Here is a 20,496-nt window from a genome sequence, read left to right as displayed (position 1 = left end):
TACTCTCTTTATGGCACAAGTCCAGAACCAGCAGTGTGGGCACTGAAATTTGCAACCCAAGTCTTGCTTGCCTTCCAGCTTCCAGAACTCCTGGGGTATGGCAGAAAAGTCTCCATCCCAGGACCAGGTAAGAAACAGACAGGGAGGAAATCATCCGCCCTCTAGTGGCGGGAAGTAAGGTCGCACAGCCCAATCCCTGCTGGAAATCCAAGTCCTCTCTCATTCCTCACCTGGCTTTTCCTTGGCCAGCTGTTTATCCAAGGCAAGGGTGGTCTTTTCCTCCTGAATGAACATTCGGTCGATCATAACCATCTCTGCCGAGGGGCTCACCCTCTGGGGGAAGGAGAAACGAGAAGAAGAGACTGGTAAGAAGCAAGTGTGGGGAGAACACGACCAACTTGCAAGGATGTGATTGGATTCTTCCTGAGGATGGGACCACCTGCCTCCTTCCCAGCCTCCCTTGCAACTGCGGGGGAGGGCAGGCCACAGCAGGGGAGAGGCTGTAGGGGGTGGGGGAAGGCCAAGGATTTTACCCGGGACTCTTCCAGGAGCAAGAGCCGGTATTTATTCAGCATGGCCTGGGTGCGTTTCAGCAGCTGCGTGGAGACCGTCTCAAACTCCTCATCCACTGGAGGAAGAAATGCCAAGCAAGGCGGGAGATGCGGACAGAGCGGAGGCACAGGACCCGCACTCTCCTCCCGCTCCGCGTTCTGCATCCCGGCTACCCACGGTGGTGGTGGTGGGGGGGAACTGCTGGCTGAACTGGGGGCTCTCGGGCCCCCGTGGGGAGAGCTGTGGGGAGGCCTCACCTTTGTGGTAGTCATTGGGGGAGGGGAGGGCGCCCTGGTAGACATGGTAGGGTAGAAGGCGATGGAGGGCATCCTCGAAGGAGGGGAAGGCCGTCTTGTAGTCGGGGTGCAGGACGGAGCCCTGATGCTTGTGCAAATGCTCCAGGAAACTGGAGTGGAGAGACAAGACACAGCGCCAGAGTGAGGGCCAGGGAGCACATGCCAACAGCGGGTACACGCGCTCATGTGGTCTGTTTCCCTAGCACGGACCAAAGTTAGCAGGTGACAGAGAGGAAAGTGCGGTCTGGTCACTCCTGCTGAGAGCACCCAGAGGAGGAGAGCTGAGAGTGAGGGTGAGGAGGCGAAGCCGAGGGCTTGTCCCTGCCGCTCTGCTGTCCTGTCTCCGGCCGCCAGGGGGCAGGATGTCCCCACCGCCTCTGGCTCAGAGCAGGGCGTGGGAGGGAGGACCGAGGCGAGAACCCCTTCTCTGGGGGGTGTAGCTCATTATCGCCCACTGGACAAGCCTGTCTCCCTGGTGAGACCCGCAGCCTCCAGGTACCATGCAGGCCTCTGACTTGTTTACTGTTGCTCTCGGGCTACCTGAGGGAGTACTTAGCAAACATGGCTTCCTGTGCAAACACTCAAACAGCCAGTTAGCCCCGACTCAGTTGTCAGCCATGTTTACTTTGGCCCCTCAAAAATGGTCCATCCAACCGTATAGACCCTCAGATGTATAATCAGTTTATAAACCCCCTTGTCACTCCTGACTTCCATTCGCCCCACCCTGTATCCAGGGAAGCATGTGCTGTCCCTGCCCTACTGTGACTGGCTGAGGAAAAGCTTTGGTCCAGGCAGACTATATGGTGTGCACCTCCTCTCCCCCAATGCTGGGCAGGCGATATAGGGGCTTGTGCATGTCAGACAGGCACCCCACCACTGAGCCACATCCCAAGCGAGCTCTGGTCGGCAGCCAGCAGCCCGGTGGTATCCCGCATAGCCCCCATGGCCCCCAGTCTGTTGCCTTAGGGGGAATCTCCAGCCACAGCTAAGGAGCACACTGGGGAGAGGAGGAGTTGGACAGCGCACAAGGCGGTCCCCGGGCAGGTGGGGCGGGGCGGCCGCACTCAGGGCCTGTCGCTCACCAGGCTTCCTTGCTAGGCTGGAGCAGGGGTGTTTTTTTCAGGTTGCTCAATTTGCTGTCATACTGGAGAGAAAGGAGAAGTTAGTGACAGGATTGAAAGGGGGAGGCCTTCCCTTGCCTCCTCCTGCCTCATGACCTCCCTCCAACCAAAGACACAGGTGGGGTCCAGGAGCTCGTTCCAGTTGCAGAATCAATCAAAAGCAGCCTGCTGGGGAAAGCTGGGAGGGAGAGCACGTGTCTAGATCCTCGCACTGGGGCGGTGGAGATAGGAAACGCAGGAGTTCAAGGCAGCCTGACTACTCCTCAGTGAATTCTAGGCCTGTCTCGGCTACAAATCTTGCGTTTCAAAAGACAAAACAAAGAAATCTGTGAATGAGAAATGGCTCAGGTTGTGAGAGAACAGGGTGGCAAGGGTCCCCTCCGTCCTTGCCTAGGGCTGGACCCCCTGCCTGACGGCCTTCTGGTCTTGGCTCCTCTCAGTGTGCCCCAAATTTCAGCTTGGTTAACCCTCCTCTCCTCCGGCCTGTCCTCTTATCTCTGGTGAAGCCACTCTTCATTCTGTCTATTCAAAGGTCTTGGGCCATCTGACCTTTCCTTTTCAAGCTAAGGAATCAAACTCAGAACTCACAGTGGGTGACACTACCTACTTGAGATCTGCATATTACAAGGAAAAAAACAATGATGGCACCCAGGCCAGGCGTTGTGGTGCACGCCTTTAATCCCAGCACTCGGGAGGCAGAGGTAGGAAGATCACTGACTTTGAGGCCACCCTGAAAACTACATAATGAATTTCAGGTCAGCCTGGGCTAGAGTGAAATCCTACTTCGAAAAACCAAAAAAGATGGCTTCCAAATAGTTAGAAAGAAGGAATTAAGTGGAGGAGGAGGAAAAGGAAGGGACAATAGTCAGAGGGGATTATGACCATGGTATATTGTCTATATTTATGGCAGTTGTCAATAAACAGTAAGAAAAAAACAACAAGAAGAATCAAGCTCATGACTTTGCACATGCAAGGCAAGGGCTCTATCAACTGATCCACGCCCCCAGCCCCTGACTGTGGATCTAGACAAGTGCTCTACCTCTGAACCACGCCCCCAGCACCTCACTGTGGATCTAGACAAGTGCTCTACCTCTGAGCCACGCCCCCAGCCCCTCACTGTGGATCTAGACAAGTGCTCTACCTCTGAGCCACGCCCCCAGCCCCTCACTGTGGATCCTAGACAAGTGCTCTACCTCTGAGCCACGCCCCCAGCCCCTCACTGTGGGTTCTAGACAAGTGCTCTGCCTCTGAGCCACGCCCCCAGCCCCTCACTGTGGATCTAGACAAGTGCTCTGCCTCTGAGCCACGCCCCCAGTCCCTCACTGTGGATCCTAGACAAGTGCTCTACCTCTGAGCCACACCTCCAGCCCCTCACTGTGGATCTAGACAAGTGCTCTACCTCTGAGCCCCGCCCCAGCCCCTCACTGTAGATCCTAGACAAGTGCTCTACCTCTGAGCCACACCCCCAGCCCCTCACTGTGGATCTAGACAAGTGCTCTGCCTCTGAGCCACGCCCCCAGCCCCTCACTGTGGATCCTAGACAAGTGCTCTACCTCTGAGCCACGCCCCCAGCCCCTCACTGTGGATCTAGACAAGTGCTCTACCTCTGAGCCACGCCCCCAGCCCCTCACTGTAGATCCTAGACAAGTGCTCTACCTCTGAGCCACGCCCCCAGCCCCTCACTGTGGATCTAGACAAGTGCTCTACCTCTGAGCCACGCCCCCAGCCCCTCACTGTGGATCTAGACAAGTGCTACCTCTGAGCCACGCCCCTGCCCCATTCTGCCATGTCTTCTTTATACACAGCATCCTCTAGCTTTTCCTACTTGTGAAGGCTGCCAGTTGACCTTAAGCCCTGCCCCCTCAATCCCTGCCTCGGGACTCATCTTTTTCTAATTTTTATTGTTTTAATATGTTTTTTATTTATTTGAAAGAAAGGAGGAGAGAGAGAGAAACAGTGATAAAGAGAGTGAGAAAGGAAGAACCGGGGTCTTCAGCCCCTGCAAAGGAACTCCAGGAGTATGTACCACCATGTGCATCTGGCTTATGTAGGTCTTGGAGAACTGAACCTGGGTCCTTTGGCTTTGCAGGCAAGCACCTGAACCTCTAAGCCACCTCTCTCTCTAGGCCCCAGAACTCGTCTTGACTTGTCTTTAGTCTCCTCCTATCAACCCTCAAGTGTCCATTTTGTAGCCTCAACCCTGTCTACCCACTGAAGTGTCACCTGCCGCCACCCTGGGATGGTCTCTTGCGTTGTCACGCAGTTGTCTTGGTGTCTCCGTTCAGCTGTCTCTAGCTGCTCTTCCTGCCCCGACCTGGCCCCTCTCACCATCCCAGCCGCCGCCCCGAGGTCTCGGTTCGCCCCACCCCTGGCAGCTTGCTCAGCAGGCCCCATGTTGACCTCCCTTGCTCCGAAGTCCCTTACCTGAATCCCTGGGGGTTTTCCCGCGGCCTTGGCTACACTCAGGCTTGGAAGGTTGCTGGCGAAGGCTTTGCTCTCGGCAGGAAGTAGAGGGGGGAGGCCTGGGATGAGGACAAAGGCCCACAGGGTCACTGAGCCTTTCCTCCAGCGTCAGCCCCTATCCTCACCCCGCGCTGTCCCACCAAGTCCTGGGACGTGGGCTGTCAACTTGGCTCCTCTCGGCCCAGCACCTGCTCCCTGGCTCTCACCCCCATCCCTTCTGGCAGACTCCTCCACCCTACCTGTGCTGGCCACGGGAGCCGAGGCTGGGGCATGGCTGGAGGCTGTGGGGGTCCCGGGTGGAGCCTGCCCGCTCACCAGCACAGAGGCAGCGGGACTGGTAAGGGGCCCCAGGCTGGTGGAGGTCTGCGGGGCTGTGGCAGTGCCCCCGGCTTTGCTCTGGAGAATGATCCCGGATGGCACCTGAGAAGAGACATGAGATAGCAGTGGGGATGGCCAGAGGCACACGCAGGTGGGCACAAGCACTTAGCGGGCAAGGCAGCGCAGGGCACGGGGAGGTAGGTGGTTCCTGCCTCCTGTTACCTGGTGGAATCTTTCCAGAAGCGCCTTCTGTTGGGGCAGCGCTGGGTAGGGGGTGGTTACCATCTGGAAGGTCCGTGGTGGCGGTGGTGGGGGTACTGCGGGCTCGGGGACTAGATGGAGGGTGGGTGGGGGTGTAGGGGACTTATGGGACCCCTGGCCCGGTGGGAACTGGAGTTGGAAGTCTGGTGGCGTGGGGACTGGCAACCTGGTGGACGGCTCAGAGGCGGAGGCCGCGGTGGGAGAGGCGGAGGCTGGAGGGAGGTGGGGGGCAGGAGGCAGAGGGCCCTCGGGGGGCTGGGACGGGGGGCGCATGGGGGGCTGGGTTGGGCCTGGGGCCACGGGGGCAGGGGTGCTGGCAGGTGGAGGGGCACCCAGTTGGTTCTGAATGACAAAGATGCCAGGCAGAGTGGGGGGGCCTTGGGGTGGAGGGCAGGGGTGCAAGGCTGGCTCGGAGGGTGGACGGGACAGGGTCTGAGGCTGGGACGGGGGCCGGGAGTGGGGGCGGGACGGGGGGCGGGATGGGGGCCGGGCAGGGTGAGGGGAGGGCAGGTGAGGGCTTTCTCCCAGCGGGGGCTGGTGAGGTAGCGACGGGGAAGAGGCAGGGCCAGGGGCCTTCAGCGGAGCAGCTGCTGGGATCTGGGCAGGAGAGGGAGGAAGGGGGAGAGAGGGGGTCAAGCCAGTCTTGGCTCCCACCTTCCCAAGACACTGGCCTCAGCCACCCCGCCCCTGAAGCCCCCTTCCCTGCCTGCCTCAGTGTGAGGCAGGAGCCCGCCATGGCCACCCTCCCATCCTCTCCTTCCTCACCTGCCCGCCCCCACCTCTGACCCAGAACGTCCCTGGTGCCCCCCACCCTCCAGATGAAGGCGAGTCCTTCAGGACGCAGGGTTGGCAGCAGCGGAGGAAGCAGCGGCAAAGACGCAGGGGCACCACAAGCTGCCACGGGGCGGCGGGAGGGGTAGAGAGGCAGGGAGGCAGCGGGCACCCAGCGGCAGCCCTGCCCGAAGTCCAGCCAGCTCAAAGCGCAGGCGTTGCAGGACTCAGGGCTGCTGGCCGGGAGTGCAGGGCACAAGAACAAGGATGGCGACAGAAGGTCTGGCCGGGCCAGGGTCACAGCCATGGCGCACTTGAGTCCCGGGCCCTGTCTACATGTCCAGGGCCCGTCTCCACGTGCCTGTGTGGCCATGGTGGGACACCTACTTGGGTGCATGGACTCATGCCAGACCCTGGTGAAACCTGGGCCAGTGAGCCCATGCACAGGGACCTCCCTTCTAAGCAGGCCTAGGCTACGGGACCTCACCCCAAAAGACGTGAGCCCGGCGGGTACTGTGAAAGCAGTGAGTGCCACTGGATGGGCAGCACTGCGTGGCGATCTCGACACCGACTCAGCATACAGAGCTGGCCACCTGCCCTCGCTCTTGCGCTGTCTCATGGCCCTGATGGCAACCCTGACATATGAGAAGAAGCCAGAGGGTAGAAGCGACAACTGTGGAGGGGGTCTTGGCCGGAGGCCCCTTCCCTCTGCTCTGACCTTGCTCAACTCCACCGGCTCGTCACCTCCCACTGACCTCTGAGCACATCTCAGGACCCAGGACTTAGGGATGGAGCATCTCCCAGTCCACTCTCCCACACTACACTGCTCCATTGCTGCCTGAGGCTCCTAACACATGACCACTCTCCTGTGCATGTGGCCTGAAGTCAGGGACCCTGTGACATCCCACCCAAGCTTAGCCCTGAATAATTTCTGGCAATTACAAAGCAAAACACACCCCCACATAAATCCAATCAACCATCAGCCAAGACATCATCCTGGGGCACTTCCATTCAAGGCAAAGGTCTGAGGAGCGCCGAGCATGGTGGTACAAGCCTTTAATCCCAGCACTCGGGAGGAAGAAGAAAGAGGATTGATCGGCGTGAGTTTGCAGCCACCCTGAGACTACGTAGTGAATTCCAGGTCGGCCTTAGCTAGAGTGAGGCCTGCCTCAGAAAAATAAAAAGTCTGAGGAGTAACTCTGGGTTGTCCACAAAGATGGGATGGTTGAAGAACAGCCCTCTAGCAGGCAGCTTACTCTGGGGACTTCAGAGGACCATGACCTTGAACTTTGTAGTTTTGAATCCACAGTGAGGGTCTGGGGGCGTGGCTCAGAGGTAGAGCACTTGTCTAGAGTCCACAGTGAGGGGCTGGGGGCGTGGCTCAGAGGTAGAGCCCTTGTCTAGAGTCCACACTGAGGGGCTGGGGGCGTGGCTCAGAGGTAGAGCCCTTGTCTAGGATCCACAGTGAGGGGCTGGGGTGGGGCTCTGTCGTATAGTGCTTGGCAAACATGCATGAGTCCCTGATTTCCATCCCCAATACTGCACCAAGAAAGGAAAAACAAAGATCAAGGAAAGGAAGGGGAAAGCCTGGTGTGGTGGCGCACACCTTTAATCCCAGCACTTGGGAGTCAGAGGTAGGAGAATCGCCATGAGTTTGAGGCCACCCTGAGACTGCATAGTGAATTCCAGGTCAGCCTGGGCCAGAGTGAGTGAAACCCTACCTTGAAACATACCAAAAAAAAAAAAGAAAGAAAGAAAAGAAGGGAAAATCAGGCCCTTGATGAGGAGATATAAGCAAATTGGAGGGACAACTCAGTGGGAGGAGAGTACTACATAGCTGTTGCAAGGCTCTAAAAACCTCTGCAGGGCCTGAGCAAGTGGCCACCAGGAGGCACTGCAGAGCTAAACAAAACAGAGGGATGCAGGGTTTGCTGGTTTTCATCTGGGCAGAGCTATTGGTTAAAGGAGATTATGAACAATGGAGGAGAAAATGGTCCTGAGTACGTGCTAAACTTACACCATAACAGTGCAATGTTTTTTCAAGAAGTTTTTTTTATTTTAATTTTCTTCCTTTTCCTCTCTCCCTCTCTTCCTTCCAGATTGGGCCTCATGTAGCCCAGGCTGGTCTTGAATTCACTACGTAGCTGAGGATGAGTTTGAACTCCAGATCCTCCTGCCTACACTTCCTAAGTGCTGGGGTCACAGGTATGTGCTACTATCCCATAAAATTGTGGGTTTAAAAGATATTGTATTTATTTACTTATTTGACAGAGAAAGAGGGAGAGAGAGAGAGAGAATGGGTACTCCAGGGCCTCCAGCCATTGCAAATGAACTCCAGACGCATGGGCCCCCTTGTGCATCTGGCTAACATGGGTTCCAGGAAATCGAACCCTGGTCCTTTGGCCTTCACTGCTAAGCCATCCCTCCAGCCCCCAAATGTTGGTTTGATGAGACAGGGTCTCCCCATATAACTCACGCTGGCCTCAAGCTCCTGCCTCAGCCATCCCAGTGCTATCATTACAGTATAAGCTACCACGTCTCACTAGGATGACGGTTGCAGGAGGGAATCCTCTTGTCCCCCAGGACTGCAAAACGACAATAAAATATCAAGTGTCCAGGGGTGCAATGTCTGTCTGCTACTTGGTCTCAAGAGATGTGGTTGCTCATGCCTTTAATCCCAGCACTTGAGAGGCAGATGTAAGGATCACTGTGAGTTCTATCCTAGCTTGAGAGTACAGAGTCAGCCTGGGTGATAAGTGAGACACTACCTGGAAAACACACACACACACACACACACACACCCCACAATGGTAACAAAAATCTGATAGTACATCAGACTCCAGATTCCAGGCCAGACTCCAAGACAGCTCTTAGCCAGCCCACCTTCCCACCCGCATTCTATCAGGAAGGTTTGCATGTCCAGTGTAATACAGGAATGATCATAAGTCGCTTCTGAGACAAGCTTAAAAAAAAGTATGTACACACACACACATTTACACCACCCCCAAGGCAGGGTCTCACTCTAGCCTAGGATGGCCTGAAATTCAGCCCAGGCTGGCCTTGGACTCACAGCGATCCTCTTATCTCAGCCTCCTAAGGATTAAAGGTGCATACGGCCACATCTGGCATGAGACTACGCTATATATGTTTTTATTTACTTATTTGAGAGAGGGAGGGCAGATAGAGAATGGGCACACCAGGGCCTTTGGGCACTGCAAGTAAGACCGTTGGAGGTTGTGACAACCATGTGGAGCCTTAGTTCTCTTGCTACAGGAACATTCATTCACTGCAGGGGAAGGCAACAGTGGACTGCTATGGTGTGACCCTGGGAAGGCTCACACAGGCAGATGGAGGCCTCCTGCCAGCAGCCATGAGTGAGCTGGGAAGTAGGTTTTCCAGTCCTGACAAGCCTTCTTTTTTTTTTTGGTTTTGTCAAGGTAGGGTCTCACCCTAACCCAGGCTGACCTGGAATTCACTATGGAGTCTCAGGGTGGCCTCGAACTCACGGCGATCCTCCTACCTCTGCCTCCCGAGTGCTGGGATTAAAGGTGTGTGCCACTACACCCGCCTGACATCATTTTTTGTTTTGATAAAGAAACAAGTACAGGGCTGGAGAGATGCTTAAGGCACTAGTCTGCAAAGCCTAATGACCTGAGTTCAGTTCCCCAGTACCCACATAAGGCCAGATGTACAAAGTGACCCATTGGTTTGCTGAGGCTAGAGACCATGGTATGCCCGCCCACCCACTCATTCATTCTCAATCTCCACCTCTCTCCTTCCTTTCTCCCTCCCTCTCCTTCTCTCTCTCTCTGTTTGCAAATAATAAATAACATGAAAAAAAGAAAAGCAGCAAGTACAGTGTGGGGAAGGAACTTGTTCACATCTACCCCGCCCCCCAGGTAGGCTCTCACTCTAGCCCAAGCTGACCTGGAATTCAGTATGTAGTCTCAGGGTGGCCTTGAACTCACGGAGATCCTCTTACCTCTGCCTCCCAAATTGTGGGATTAAAGGTGTGTGCCACCATGCCCAGCACTTTAAAAATTTTTTTTTTGTTTAATTTAATTTATTTATTTGAGAGTGACAGAGAGAGAGAGAATGGGCACATGAGGGCCTCCAGCCACTGCAAACGAACTCTAGACGCGTGCGCCCCTTGTGCATCTGGCTAATGTGGGTCCTGGGGAATTGAGCCTGGAACTGGTATCCTTAGGCTTCTTAGGCAAGTGCTTAACCGCTAAGCCATCTCTCCAGCCCCCATCACTTTTGTTTTTTTTGAGGTAGGGTCTCACATTAGCCCAGACTGGCCTGGAACTCATGGGATCAGCCTACCTCAGCCTCCTTAGTGCTGGGATTAAAGGTGTGTACCACCACGCCCTGCAACTGTAAAGAGTCTATAGATAGTGACCACTACCAACTGGTGAAAAGGGACAAAGATGTCCAGAGAGGGCCACAGAAAACGAAACAAAGTGCTTCAGTACTTCAAAGGATGCCAACCTCAGTTGCAGTCAATGAAATGCATGTGAGAGTCCTATGTGGAGGGGCTGAGTAGACGACTCAGGGTTAACATGCTTGCTGGCAAAGACGACCTCTACAGCACCACAGCTCAAGCCAGCCTGCCAGGAAATGCCAAATGCCTAAATCCTGCAGGGTCTAGAACAGACAATTCAGGGCTGAGGAGTTGACTCGGTGGTTAGAGGTGCTTGCCTAGCCTGGATGGCCAGGTTCAGTTCCCCAGGGCCCACAAAAAGCCAGATGCACACACAACGTGGTGCATGTGTCTAGAGTTTGCTTGTAGTGGCAAGAGGTCCTGGCACACCCATACTCTCTCTGTGCTGTTTCTGTCTCAGAGAAATGGACCCATGTTTGACTCTCCAGATCCCACATAAGTCAGACACACAAAGGCGAGGCAAATGCAGGTTGCACATGCCCACTAGGTGGTGTGAGTGTCTGGAGTTTGATTACAGTGGCTGAGGCTCTGATGTGACAATTCTCTCTGTCTCTCTCAAATAGAAAGAAATTTTTATTTATTTATATTCACCACAGCACCAAAGGAGTAAGTCAGTCAGCAGCAGCTCTTCAAATCATGAATGTGTATTTTCAGAGCTGGGTGTGTGGCTAGCTTCCTGGGGGCGTGGTTCAGAGGTAGAGCACTTGTCTAGATCCACAGTGAGGGGCTGGGGGCGTGGCTCAGAGGTACAGCACTTGTCTAGATCCACAGTGAGGGGCTGGGGGCGTGGCTCAGAGGTAGAGCACTTGTCTAGAACCCACAGTGAGGGGCTGGGGGCGTGGCTCAGAGGTAGAGCACTTGTCTAGATCCACAGTGAGGGGCTGGGGGCGTGGCTCAGAGGTAGAGCACTTGTCTAGATCCACAGTGAGGGGCTGGGGGCGTGGCTCAGAGGTAGAGCACTTGTCTAGATCCACAGTGAGGGGCTGGGGGGGGGTGGCTCAGAGGTAGAGCACTTGTCTAGAACCCACAGTGGGGGGCTGGGGATTTAGCTCGATGGTAGAGGGCTGGGTTAGCAGGCTGAAGGCTCTGGGGTTGTTTTGAGAGCACCAAAAACAAACCACAGAAAAAATAAGTGTTTCCAAAGTAGGGAAAGGTAGCTGTTTGGGAGACAGCAAGTGAATGGATCAGTCTTATAGGTTCATGTGCAGGGCCAGGTCTGGCCATAACCCCCTGTCCACTGACATCAACTGGGCAAGTGAAGCGAGGTCCTTCCACCTGGAGGGCTACCGCAAGGCCAACGCTGCAGAGGAACAAGGAACTTCCCCGGGCAGCCTGAGAGAGTGGCTATCACATAACCCGTAACCCTGGTTAACATGGGAAGGACTGGAAACCCCACTTTTACATTAGGCTTATGCCTGAAGAAGTGGAAAAATGTAAAAATGGGTCACTAGGGTCACCTGAAGAAGACTAGAATAAAAGAAAAACATAGTACTGAGCTTGGACATGGCGGGATACCTTTTAATTTTTCTTTTTTTTTTTGAGACAGCATCTCATGTAGCCTCATGTAGGTTGGCCTTGGACTCACAGTGTAGGCAAGGGTGACCTTAAATTTCCCTGCCTCCACCTCCTGATCTGGTGTACACGACCATGGCCAGCTCTGGCTCTTTTCCCCCCAGGGTGCCCAATGCCAATCTAAGGTCACTGCGCAGAAGGTGCCACACCTCAGTCAAGTGGTTGATACTATCACCGTCACCTGACAGCTAAGGAAACCAAGGCAACTGTCCTACGGTTGCAGGGCCTGGACGTGGCAGCGGTGGAGATGCCAGCGGCCCCTCCTCATGCCCACACCCCCCAGTGCTCATGGTCTGTGCTCGGTCGGGCGCAGGGATGGCTTGGGTCATGCTGGTGAGTTCTGTATCCCAGCTCTGGGGAGGCAGAGACAGGCAGGTCCTCAGTGCTCTCTGGCTAGCTCAGTCTAGCTCAACTGGTGAGTTCCAGCTCCAGTGGGAAACTCGAACGCAATAAATAGACAGAGCAATTGAGGATGTCAGGGGACATCAGCCTCTGGCCTCCACAGGCATGTGCACACACACACCACATACGCCTCCCCACCAAAAACATCAGCAGCAAGGGCTGGAGAGATGGCTTAGCGATTAAGGCATTTGCCTGTGAAGACTAAGGACCCAGGTTCAATTCTCCAGGTCCCACATAAGCCAGATGCACACGGTGGCGCATGTGTCTGGAGTTTGTTTGTAGTGGCTAGAGGCCCTGGTGTGCCCATTCTCACTCACTACCTCTCTCTCACTCTGTCTCAAATAATAAATAAAAATAAAGATGTTTTAAAAAAAATCAGCAACAAAAGAATTGTGGTTCTAAGGCCAAGTGTTTTCTTTCTCCCCAAGGGACAGCTGGTTGCCTTCTAACTCCACCACTCATCAAACTTATTGCTCACCAAGCAAACATACTGAACCTTCTGTTATGCCAGGTTCTCCTGGAGGCCAAATGCCCCACTCTGTGCCCAGCCCACACTAGCCTAAGCGTGACAGATTTGGTATGCATGCATGCGTGTGTAGGTACATCTTCTGGCACACACTGTCCTTCCTTCTCCAAGGTCACATACAACATCACTGCTGTTTCTGCTAATAAGGCTGCTCGTCAAGTACCCCTCTGAAGAGAGCCAGGAAGTGGCCAGTGGCTCCAGGTCAGTTGCAGAGGTGAGCAACCTGTGCCTCTGAGAGGTGCCCAGCACAGGACATGTATAATCCCATACTTGGGAGGGGAGAAGAGGCAGAAAGGTCAGAAGGTCAAGCTACATTGCAAGTTCAAGGCCAGCTTGGGTTACATGGGAATCTACCCTCTCCCCCTCAAGACAGACCTCAAGTATCTCAGCTGGGCAAGTTACTTTCTCTCTATATACTTGTTTCCTCACCTATAAGTGGAGATGAAAAGAACTCCAGGGCTGGAGGGATGGCTTAGTGGTTTAAGCTCTTGCCTGCAAATCCAAAGGACCCAGGTTCGATTCCCCAGGGCCCATATAAGCCAGGTGCACAAGGTGGCACAGGTGTCTGGAGTTCATCTGTCATGGATGGAGGCCCTGGCACACCTATTCTTTCCTTCTCTCTCTCTCTCTCTCTTTTTCTCTCTCTCTCTCATAAAAAGAGTCAGAAAGAAAAAAAAAGTCAGGCGTGGTGGTGCACGCCTTTAATCCCAGCACTCAGGAGTCAGAGGTAGAAGGATCACTGTGAGTTCAAGGCCACTCTGAGACTACATAATGAAGTCCAGGTCAGCCTGAGCTAGAATGAGACTCTACCTCAAAAAAACAACAAAACAAAACAAAAAAGGGAGAAAGTAACTTCAGCGAGGTTTTGAGCTCTACATGAAGGACCTGGAAGGCCTGGGCCCGGCCCTGACGAAAACCGCCCGAGCTCCTGCCGGGGAGCAGCGGCCCTTCTTCCTCATGCCTCCCCCTGACGCAAGGTCCAGACTGTGCCCGGAGCCCTCCAGCTGGCTCTTGCTGATGTGATCTGTTCCTCTTCCCACCTCTGATCCTTGCTTTTAAAAATTATTTATTTATTTGCAAACACACACAGAAAGACAGACAAAGAGAGAAAAGAGACAGAAAGAATGGGTACCAGGGCTTCCAGCCACTGGAGGTGAACTGCAGATGCACGCGCCACTGACTTTACGTGGGTGGGTACTGGGGAACGGAACCCAGGTTGCTAGGCTTTGCAGGAAAGCGCCTTAACCCACAGAACCATCTCTGATGCCACCTCTGATCCTTTCTTTCTTTCTTTTTAAATATTTTATTTATGTGAGAGAGAGACAGAATGGGCACACTAGGGCCTCTAGCCATTGCAAATGAACTCCAGATGCTCCCACCACCTTGTGAATGTGGCTTGCATGGGTCCTAGGGAATCGAACCTGGGATCTTTGGCTTCGCAGGCAAGCACCTTAACTGCTGAGCCATCTCTTCAGTCCTCTCTGATCCTTTCTGAATAAGAATGAGATCCACTCCTCTGGAATCAAAGGGCAGCCCTCCCAACCTTCCCATGTGCCATGTGCGTATGGTTCATAATATAAAAGGCTCATTTTCCAATTGCATAAACAGTTCCTACAAGGGCTGGAGAAATGGCTTAGCAGTTAAGTGCTTGCCTGTGAAGCCTAAGGACCCTAGTTTGAGGCTTCAGTCCCCAAGACCCACGTTAGCCAGTTGCACAAGGTAGCACACGTGTCTGGAGTTCGTTTGCAGCAGCTGGAGGCCCTGGCATGCCCATTCTCTCTCTCTCTCTGCCTCTTTCCCTTCTGTCACTCTTAAATAATAAAATAAAAAGAGTTCCTACAAAGAAATGACCAATAATCCAAAGTTTAAAGTGCCAAAGGATGTAAACAGACATGTTTCACAGAACAGAATATTCAAGTGGAGGGCGGGTGAGGGAGACGGCTCAGGGGTAGGAGCTCTTGCCGGGTGAACCCGGAGACCGGAGTTCGGCTGGGTGTGGTGGCATGTGCCTTTTTCCCCAGCTTTGGGGAAGCTGTGTAGGAGAAGCTCAGTGAATCTGAGGCTAGCCTGGGGCTGCAGAGTGAGTTCTAGGTCAGCCTTCACTAGAAAGAGTGAGACCCTGTCTCAAAAAAAAAAAAAAAAAAAAAGACCCAAATTCAGTTCCCAGCATCCACATAAAATGCCAGGTGTAGCCACACATGCCAGTAACCTCGGCACTCACTGAAGGGGGCAGACACAGGGGGACCTGGGTTCAGCGGTCAGCCAGTCTAGCCAGAAAAACCACACCAAATCCAAGTGCAGTGAGAGACCCTGTCTCAGGGGTAAGGCGGAACAATGACACGGAAGGACACCTGGTGTCCTTCTCTGGCACCCACACAGGTGTACACGGGGTGTGTGCATCTGTGCGCACGCGCGCGCGCGCACACACACACACACACACACACAATACAAACAGCTCCTAATCTAAGAAAAGTTGCTTGACCTCATTCACAATTAAATAAATGCAAATTAAACTACATGCAAGGCACTGTTTTCTGTCAATCAGACCACCCAGATGTGGTATCCAGGGGAGGCTGCTGGGTAACAGGCAGGTACCACACACTGCCAGTAAGAAAACCAATGGGTACTATACAGAGCCAACTTGGCAATGGCATCCGAAATACAAATCTGGAGCAGGCGTGGTGGCGCATGGCTTTAATCCCAGCACTTGGGAGGATTGGTATGAGTTTGAGGTTACCCTGAAACTACACAGTGAATTCCAGGTCAGTCTGGTGAGACCCTACCTTGAAGCCCCCTCTAAAAACAAAAAAAGAGGTGGATAGGGGCTGCCAAAATGGCTCTGTGATTAAAGATGCTTGCTTGCAAAGCCTGCTGGCCCAGAGTCAATTCCCCAGCATCCGCGTAAAGCTGCATTCGGAGAACCTCATGTACTCACATATACATAAACATAAATAAATTAAAGTCTTACAAAGTAAGTGGACAGCATTCCTGAGGATGACACCCATGATGTCCTCGGGCCTCCACATGTATGTGGCCCCCCGCAAGTGCATGCACACATGTAAGCACGTTCACCAAATGCATACATATCACACACACGCGCGCGCGCGCGCGCGCACACACACACACACACACACACACACACGAGCAAAAAACCAAACTGGCTGGTGTTACAGATTCGTGGCAGAAAGTTTGCCTAGAATGCCCAGAGCCCTGGGTTCAATCCCCAGTACTGCAAAATAACAGCAGTCATTTATCCTGAAATCACATTCATATAGAGTCTTGATCTGCAGCTCTGCTCCTGACACCAAGCGATCAGGAGGGACCTGGAAGGCCCGTGACAAGGACTGACTTGAACAACATGTCCACACACAGGACAAGACATGTCTAAATGAAAAAGCACGGTGCAAGCCTGTAGTTGGAATACTCTATCTTTTTTTTTGGTAAAACTGGACATCAAAACAAGTCATGTAATTTTGCTTGTCTATGCACTGAAAGGAAACGCAAGAGCCCACCTCCAGCTGCTGCAGAGGAACTCCAGATGCATGCGCCCCCTTTTGCATCTGGCTTACATGGGTCCTGGGGAATTGAACCCGGGTTGCTAGGCTTTGCAGGCAAGAGCCTTAACTGCTGAACCAGCTCTCTAGCCCCTGGCCTTGAACTTCTGATCCTTTTGCCCACACGGGAGTGTGGGGATCACAGGTGTATGACAATACACCCACATCTGGCTTTAGTATGCTTTCAAACATGGGCCAGCTCACTGTAGGTCACCTCTGAGAGAGGACACGGTGCCCTTTGGAAGTGCACACTTGGTTCTGCTGTGTCTTGTACTCCTGCCTGGGCTCCCTGTGGGCTGGCCCCAGTCTCAAGTGTGCAAGGTGGCCAGAAAGACACTCAGGGAGTGTGGGAATGGGTGACAGAGGAGAGTGCAACCCAAGCCAGAGAAACAGAGGCAGGCCAGGCAGAGCAGGGAGGAGCGCAGGGGAGGAGGAGGAGGGCTGAGGCTGGGTCTGCGCCTGAGGGATGAGGCTGCTGGGATATGGTCTACCTGGGGGGCCGGTGCTGGGGAGGACCGGCTTTCAGGGGCCTGAGGACCGAGACCAGCTCCTTTGGCGACGGGGGTGGCCAGGGCTGGGTCTTGGGCGGGAGGCGGGGCGCTGACTATGACCGAGGCAGGCACGGAGAGGTGGGGACCCTCTGTGGAGAGGGGCTGCTGGCTCCTCTCCTGCAACAGGTAGCCCACAAAGGGTCAGAAGGACCACAAGCTTCCCTTGAGCCTGCTGTCCCCCAGTGATGCTCACAGGGCTCCAGGGAGGGAGTGCAGGGGGACTGGGCCCCAGAACCTCTGAGCTATAAGCTCGCGCTCTCCAGCTCTATCCACCCTCCCATTTTGTGTCCCATCTGTCTGTCCATCCATCTGCCGGTGTCTTTTTACTCCCTCTGTGAGACTTCTCTCCTTGTCTGTCAGCAGACCAACAGGCCCCTCCTCTGCCTGTCAAGGCCTTATCTTTGTCAGTCCTTCCCTTGTCTGTCAGTCATCCTACTGCTCTGTCCATCACCTTGTGGGCCTATGTCCAATACCAAGCTGTCATCCCCAAACCTGAGAAGCTCGCCCCCACTGCCTTGGCCCCGCGTGTTTCTATGTAGCCCCCTCCCGAGCCCTCACTCCCCTCTGCCCAGCCAGGTACCTGAGGCAGGAACATCTGCAGGGAATCCTGAGTGAGGATGGTCGTGGTGGCCGCAGAAGGTGGCTGCCCCAGGACAATCTTCTCTGGGCTGGATGCCAGGCCAGGGCTGGCCTGGGGAGGGGTGGCCTGAGGCTGGGTGGCTGTCTGCGGCGTGGGGGCCTGCGGGGGCTGCTGCACCTGAGGCTGCGGGAGACCCAGCGGCAGCGGCGTGCTGACGGCCGGGGGGACCGGAGGCGCCGGCTGCACGGCCAGGACAGGAGCGGCCTCCCCAGCAGTGGCCGCAGGGGTGGCAGGCTGCACCAGCCCGTCAGGGGTGTTGAGCATGGCCACAGCACTGGGGGGCAGGGTGACGCCCTGGAGGACGGTGGTGGTGCCCGCAGGGCCGGTGGGCGCTGGCTGGCTCTGGGTGGGCAGACTGCCGGCGGCCAGTGACACGGGCATTTGGAAGAGGGCGGGCTGGCCCACCTGGATGGGGGCGGCCGACAGGATGTGGGCAGCGCTGTGGGCCCCGGAGTGGGGAGCCAGCACGGGGCCCAGGCTCAGGGGTCCTGCCAGGTTCTGATTGGTGAGGATCGGGTTGGCGATGAGCTGGCCCCCGGCGTGAGGCGCGGCCGCGGCGAGGATCTGGCCGCCCACGTTGGCCGGCAGGGCGGAGAGGGGCTGGGGGAGCTGCACCGCAGGGGCGCCGGGCAGCAGGAACTGGTTCTGGCCGGGCAGCATGTGCTGGGCCGGGATGACAATGCTGCTGCCTTGGTTCAGGAGGTGGACGCTCATGGGCTTGCTGAGGGCCCCGGGGGGCTGCGGCGGGGCTGTCCCTGCTGTGGTGACGGGGGGCTGCTTGAACACGTTGGCCTGAAGGGCAGGCGCCGGGAAACCCGACAGCACCACGTTCTGGCCCGCCTTGCCGGCAGCCATGAAAGTCAGGTTCTGGGGGGCCTTGGGCTGCTGCGGGAGGGTGCCGGGCTCACCCTGGATGGTGAGCGTGGCGCCCCCGGGCGCAAAGGGCTTGGGTGTCAGCTGGTAGAGCTTGGGGGGAAGGACGCCAGCAGGCTTGGGCTGGATGGGCGTAGGGGTGCGGTGAAGGATCACGTTGGGCGCTGCTTGCACCAGTGGCGAAGTGCCCAGGCCGGGGGCCACTGCCAGCGGCTGTCCCGAGGGCGTCCCGCTGGCCGCTGCGGTGGCGGCGCCTGCCCCCGCGAACACAGAGTTCCCGTTGAGCGTGGTGGTCACGGCGGCCGGGAGGCTCTTCTGGATGACCAGGCCAGCCCCCTGGGGGGACACGCCGGCTGAGGCCAACGTCACTGGCTCCGATGGACCGGCTGCGGAAGCCAGGTAGCCGCTCACAGGCACTTGCTTGGCCAGGAGCTGGGACGTGGGCGGGTTGAGAGCCATGACTGGCTGGCCCACCACCTGGATGGGTGCCAGCCCGAGGGTGGCTGCTGTGGCACCCCCAGGACTGCCATTGGGCAGGCCTTGGAGGCCTGGGATGGGCTGTAGGGTCACATTGCCCAGGCCCACTGGCTGCAGAAAGGGCTGGACGCTCAGGGCCTTGTTCACCACATCCTGGGGTGGCACCAGCGCCTGGTGGGTCAGCACGGTGGGCGGGGCCTGCAGGCCCAGCAGGTCGGCGCTGCCTGGGAAGAGCGCCTGAGTTCCTGCAGCCACCGTGGCCGCCCCTGCGGCGCCCGTGGGACCTGCCCCGCCGTCCGCAGGCTGCAGGGTGGGCAGCTGGAAGGGGCCCAGGTCCAGCTCGGCCTCCGCCTCCAGCGTCTGCTCGGTGATGTTGGCCTCTTGGAGGCTCTGCTGAAGGATGTCGCAGGGCTGGTCGGCGGCTCCGCCACCCCCACCTCCGCCTCCTGTTGCGGGAGAACCCAGAATGTCATCTTCGAGGAAGTCCAGGTCCACGCTGGGAGCTGGCTGGTTGGGTTCAGGGTTTAAGTGGTTGCCAGAAGCTTCTTGCACGTGGAGCTGGAGGCCAGGCAAGGGGAGAAGGTAAGAAGGTTAGTCAAGAGACTCTCAGTGTTGAAGCAACATATTCCAGGGGAATGGCTCAGCAGGGGTCAGAGCCAGGCTTCCCATGGCCTGACGGAAACCTGGGGTGTGCTTGGTCTGACCTTAGTGTCCCTATCCACACCTACAGTAGAAGGAAATAATCATTATTTTAAAAAATATTTTATCTTTATTTATTTGTTTTAGAGAGAGAAAAAGGGGGCATGCCAGGGCCTCTAGCCACTGCAAATGAACTCCAGATACATGTGCCACCACCTGCATCTGGCTTACATGGGTACTAAGGAATTGAACCTAGATCCTTAGGCTTTGCAGGCAATAGACTTAACTGCTAAGTCATTTCTCCAGCCCATTATTATTATTTTTTAAAATAGTCATACAGGAGGACTGGGAAGGTGGCTCAGGAGGTAAAGTGCTTCCTGCATAAACAGATGTAATCCTGGCGCTGGAGAGGCAGAGACAAAAGGATCCCTAGGGCTTGCTAACTGGGTGTCACATCAGCATACCCACGTTCACACACACAACTACACACAAAATAAAGAAATAAATTTTATTTTTCCCAAGATAGGATCTCATTCTAGACCAGGCTAGCCTCGACCTCACTCTGTAGTCCCAGGCTGGCATCAAACTCACAGTGATCTCTGCCTCCCAAGTGCTGGGATTAAAGGTGTACAACATCACACCTGCAGTAAAAAAAAAAAAAAAAAAATTCGAAGTAGAGTCTTGTACTAGCCCAGGCTGACCTGGAATTTACTATGTAGTCTCAGGGTGGCCTTGAACTCATGGCAATCCTCCTACCTCTGCCTCCTGATGGTTGGGATTAAAGACATGTGCCACCATGGCTGGCTTAATTAATTAATTATGTTATGAGAGAGTGAGACACAGAGGGAGAGAGAATTGGCATGCCAGGACCTCTAGCCACTGTAACTGATCCCCAGATGCATGCACCACCTTGCGTACATGGGTCACCTTGTGCATCTGGCTCACATGAGATCTGGAGAATTGAACATGAGTTCTTAGGCTTCACAGGCCTGAGACTATATAGGGAATTCCAGGTTAGCTTGAGCTACAGTGAGAC

At 55.3% G+C, this 20,496-nt stretch overlaps 1 protein-coding gene across 1 annotated transcript in view; it reads right to left on the bottom strand.

Annotated features, from left to right (window-relative positions):
* Bicra (BRD4 interacting chromatin remodeling complex associated protein) overlaps positions 1 to 20,496 on the bottom strand; it is an 85,839-nt gene that overhangs the window by 3,202 nt on the left and 62,141 nt on the right. The window contains exons 6-14 of the mRNA XM_045134374.1: positions 17,412 to 19,379; positions 16,772 to 16,948; positions 4,973 to 5,608; positions 4,672 to 4,852; positions 4,394 to 4,491; positions 1,931 to 1,992; positions 810 to 958; positions 534 to 628; positions 231 to 333 (exon numbers count right to left, since the gene is read on the bottom strand). Coding sequence (XP_044990309.1) covers positions 231 to 333; positions 534 to 628; positions 810 to 958; positions 1,931 to 1,992; positions 4,394 to 4,491; positions 4,672 to 4,852; positions 4,973 to 5,608; positions 16,772 to 16,948; positions 17,412 to 19,379 — 3,469 coding nt within the window. The remainder of the gene's footprint in view (positions 1 to 230; positions 334 to 533; positions 629 to 809; positions 959 to 1,930; positions 1,993 to 4,393; positions 4,492 to 4,671; positions 4,853 to 4,972; positions 5,609 to 16,771; positions 16,949 to 17,411; positions 19,380 to 20,496) is intronic.

Source organism: Jaculus jaculus, chromosome 14 (assembly GCF_020740685.1).
Source record: "Jaculus jaculus isolate mJacJac1 chromosome 14, mJacJac1.mat.Y.cur, whole genome shotgun sequence".
Lineage (NCBI taxonomy): Eukaryota > Metazoa > Chordata > Mammalia > Rodentia > Dipodidae > Jaculus > Jaculus jaculus.
Note: the sequence above shows the minus strand (reverse complement) of the source record. Positions and strands in the feature narration are given on the sequence as shown.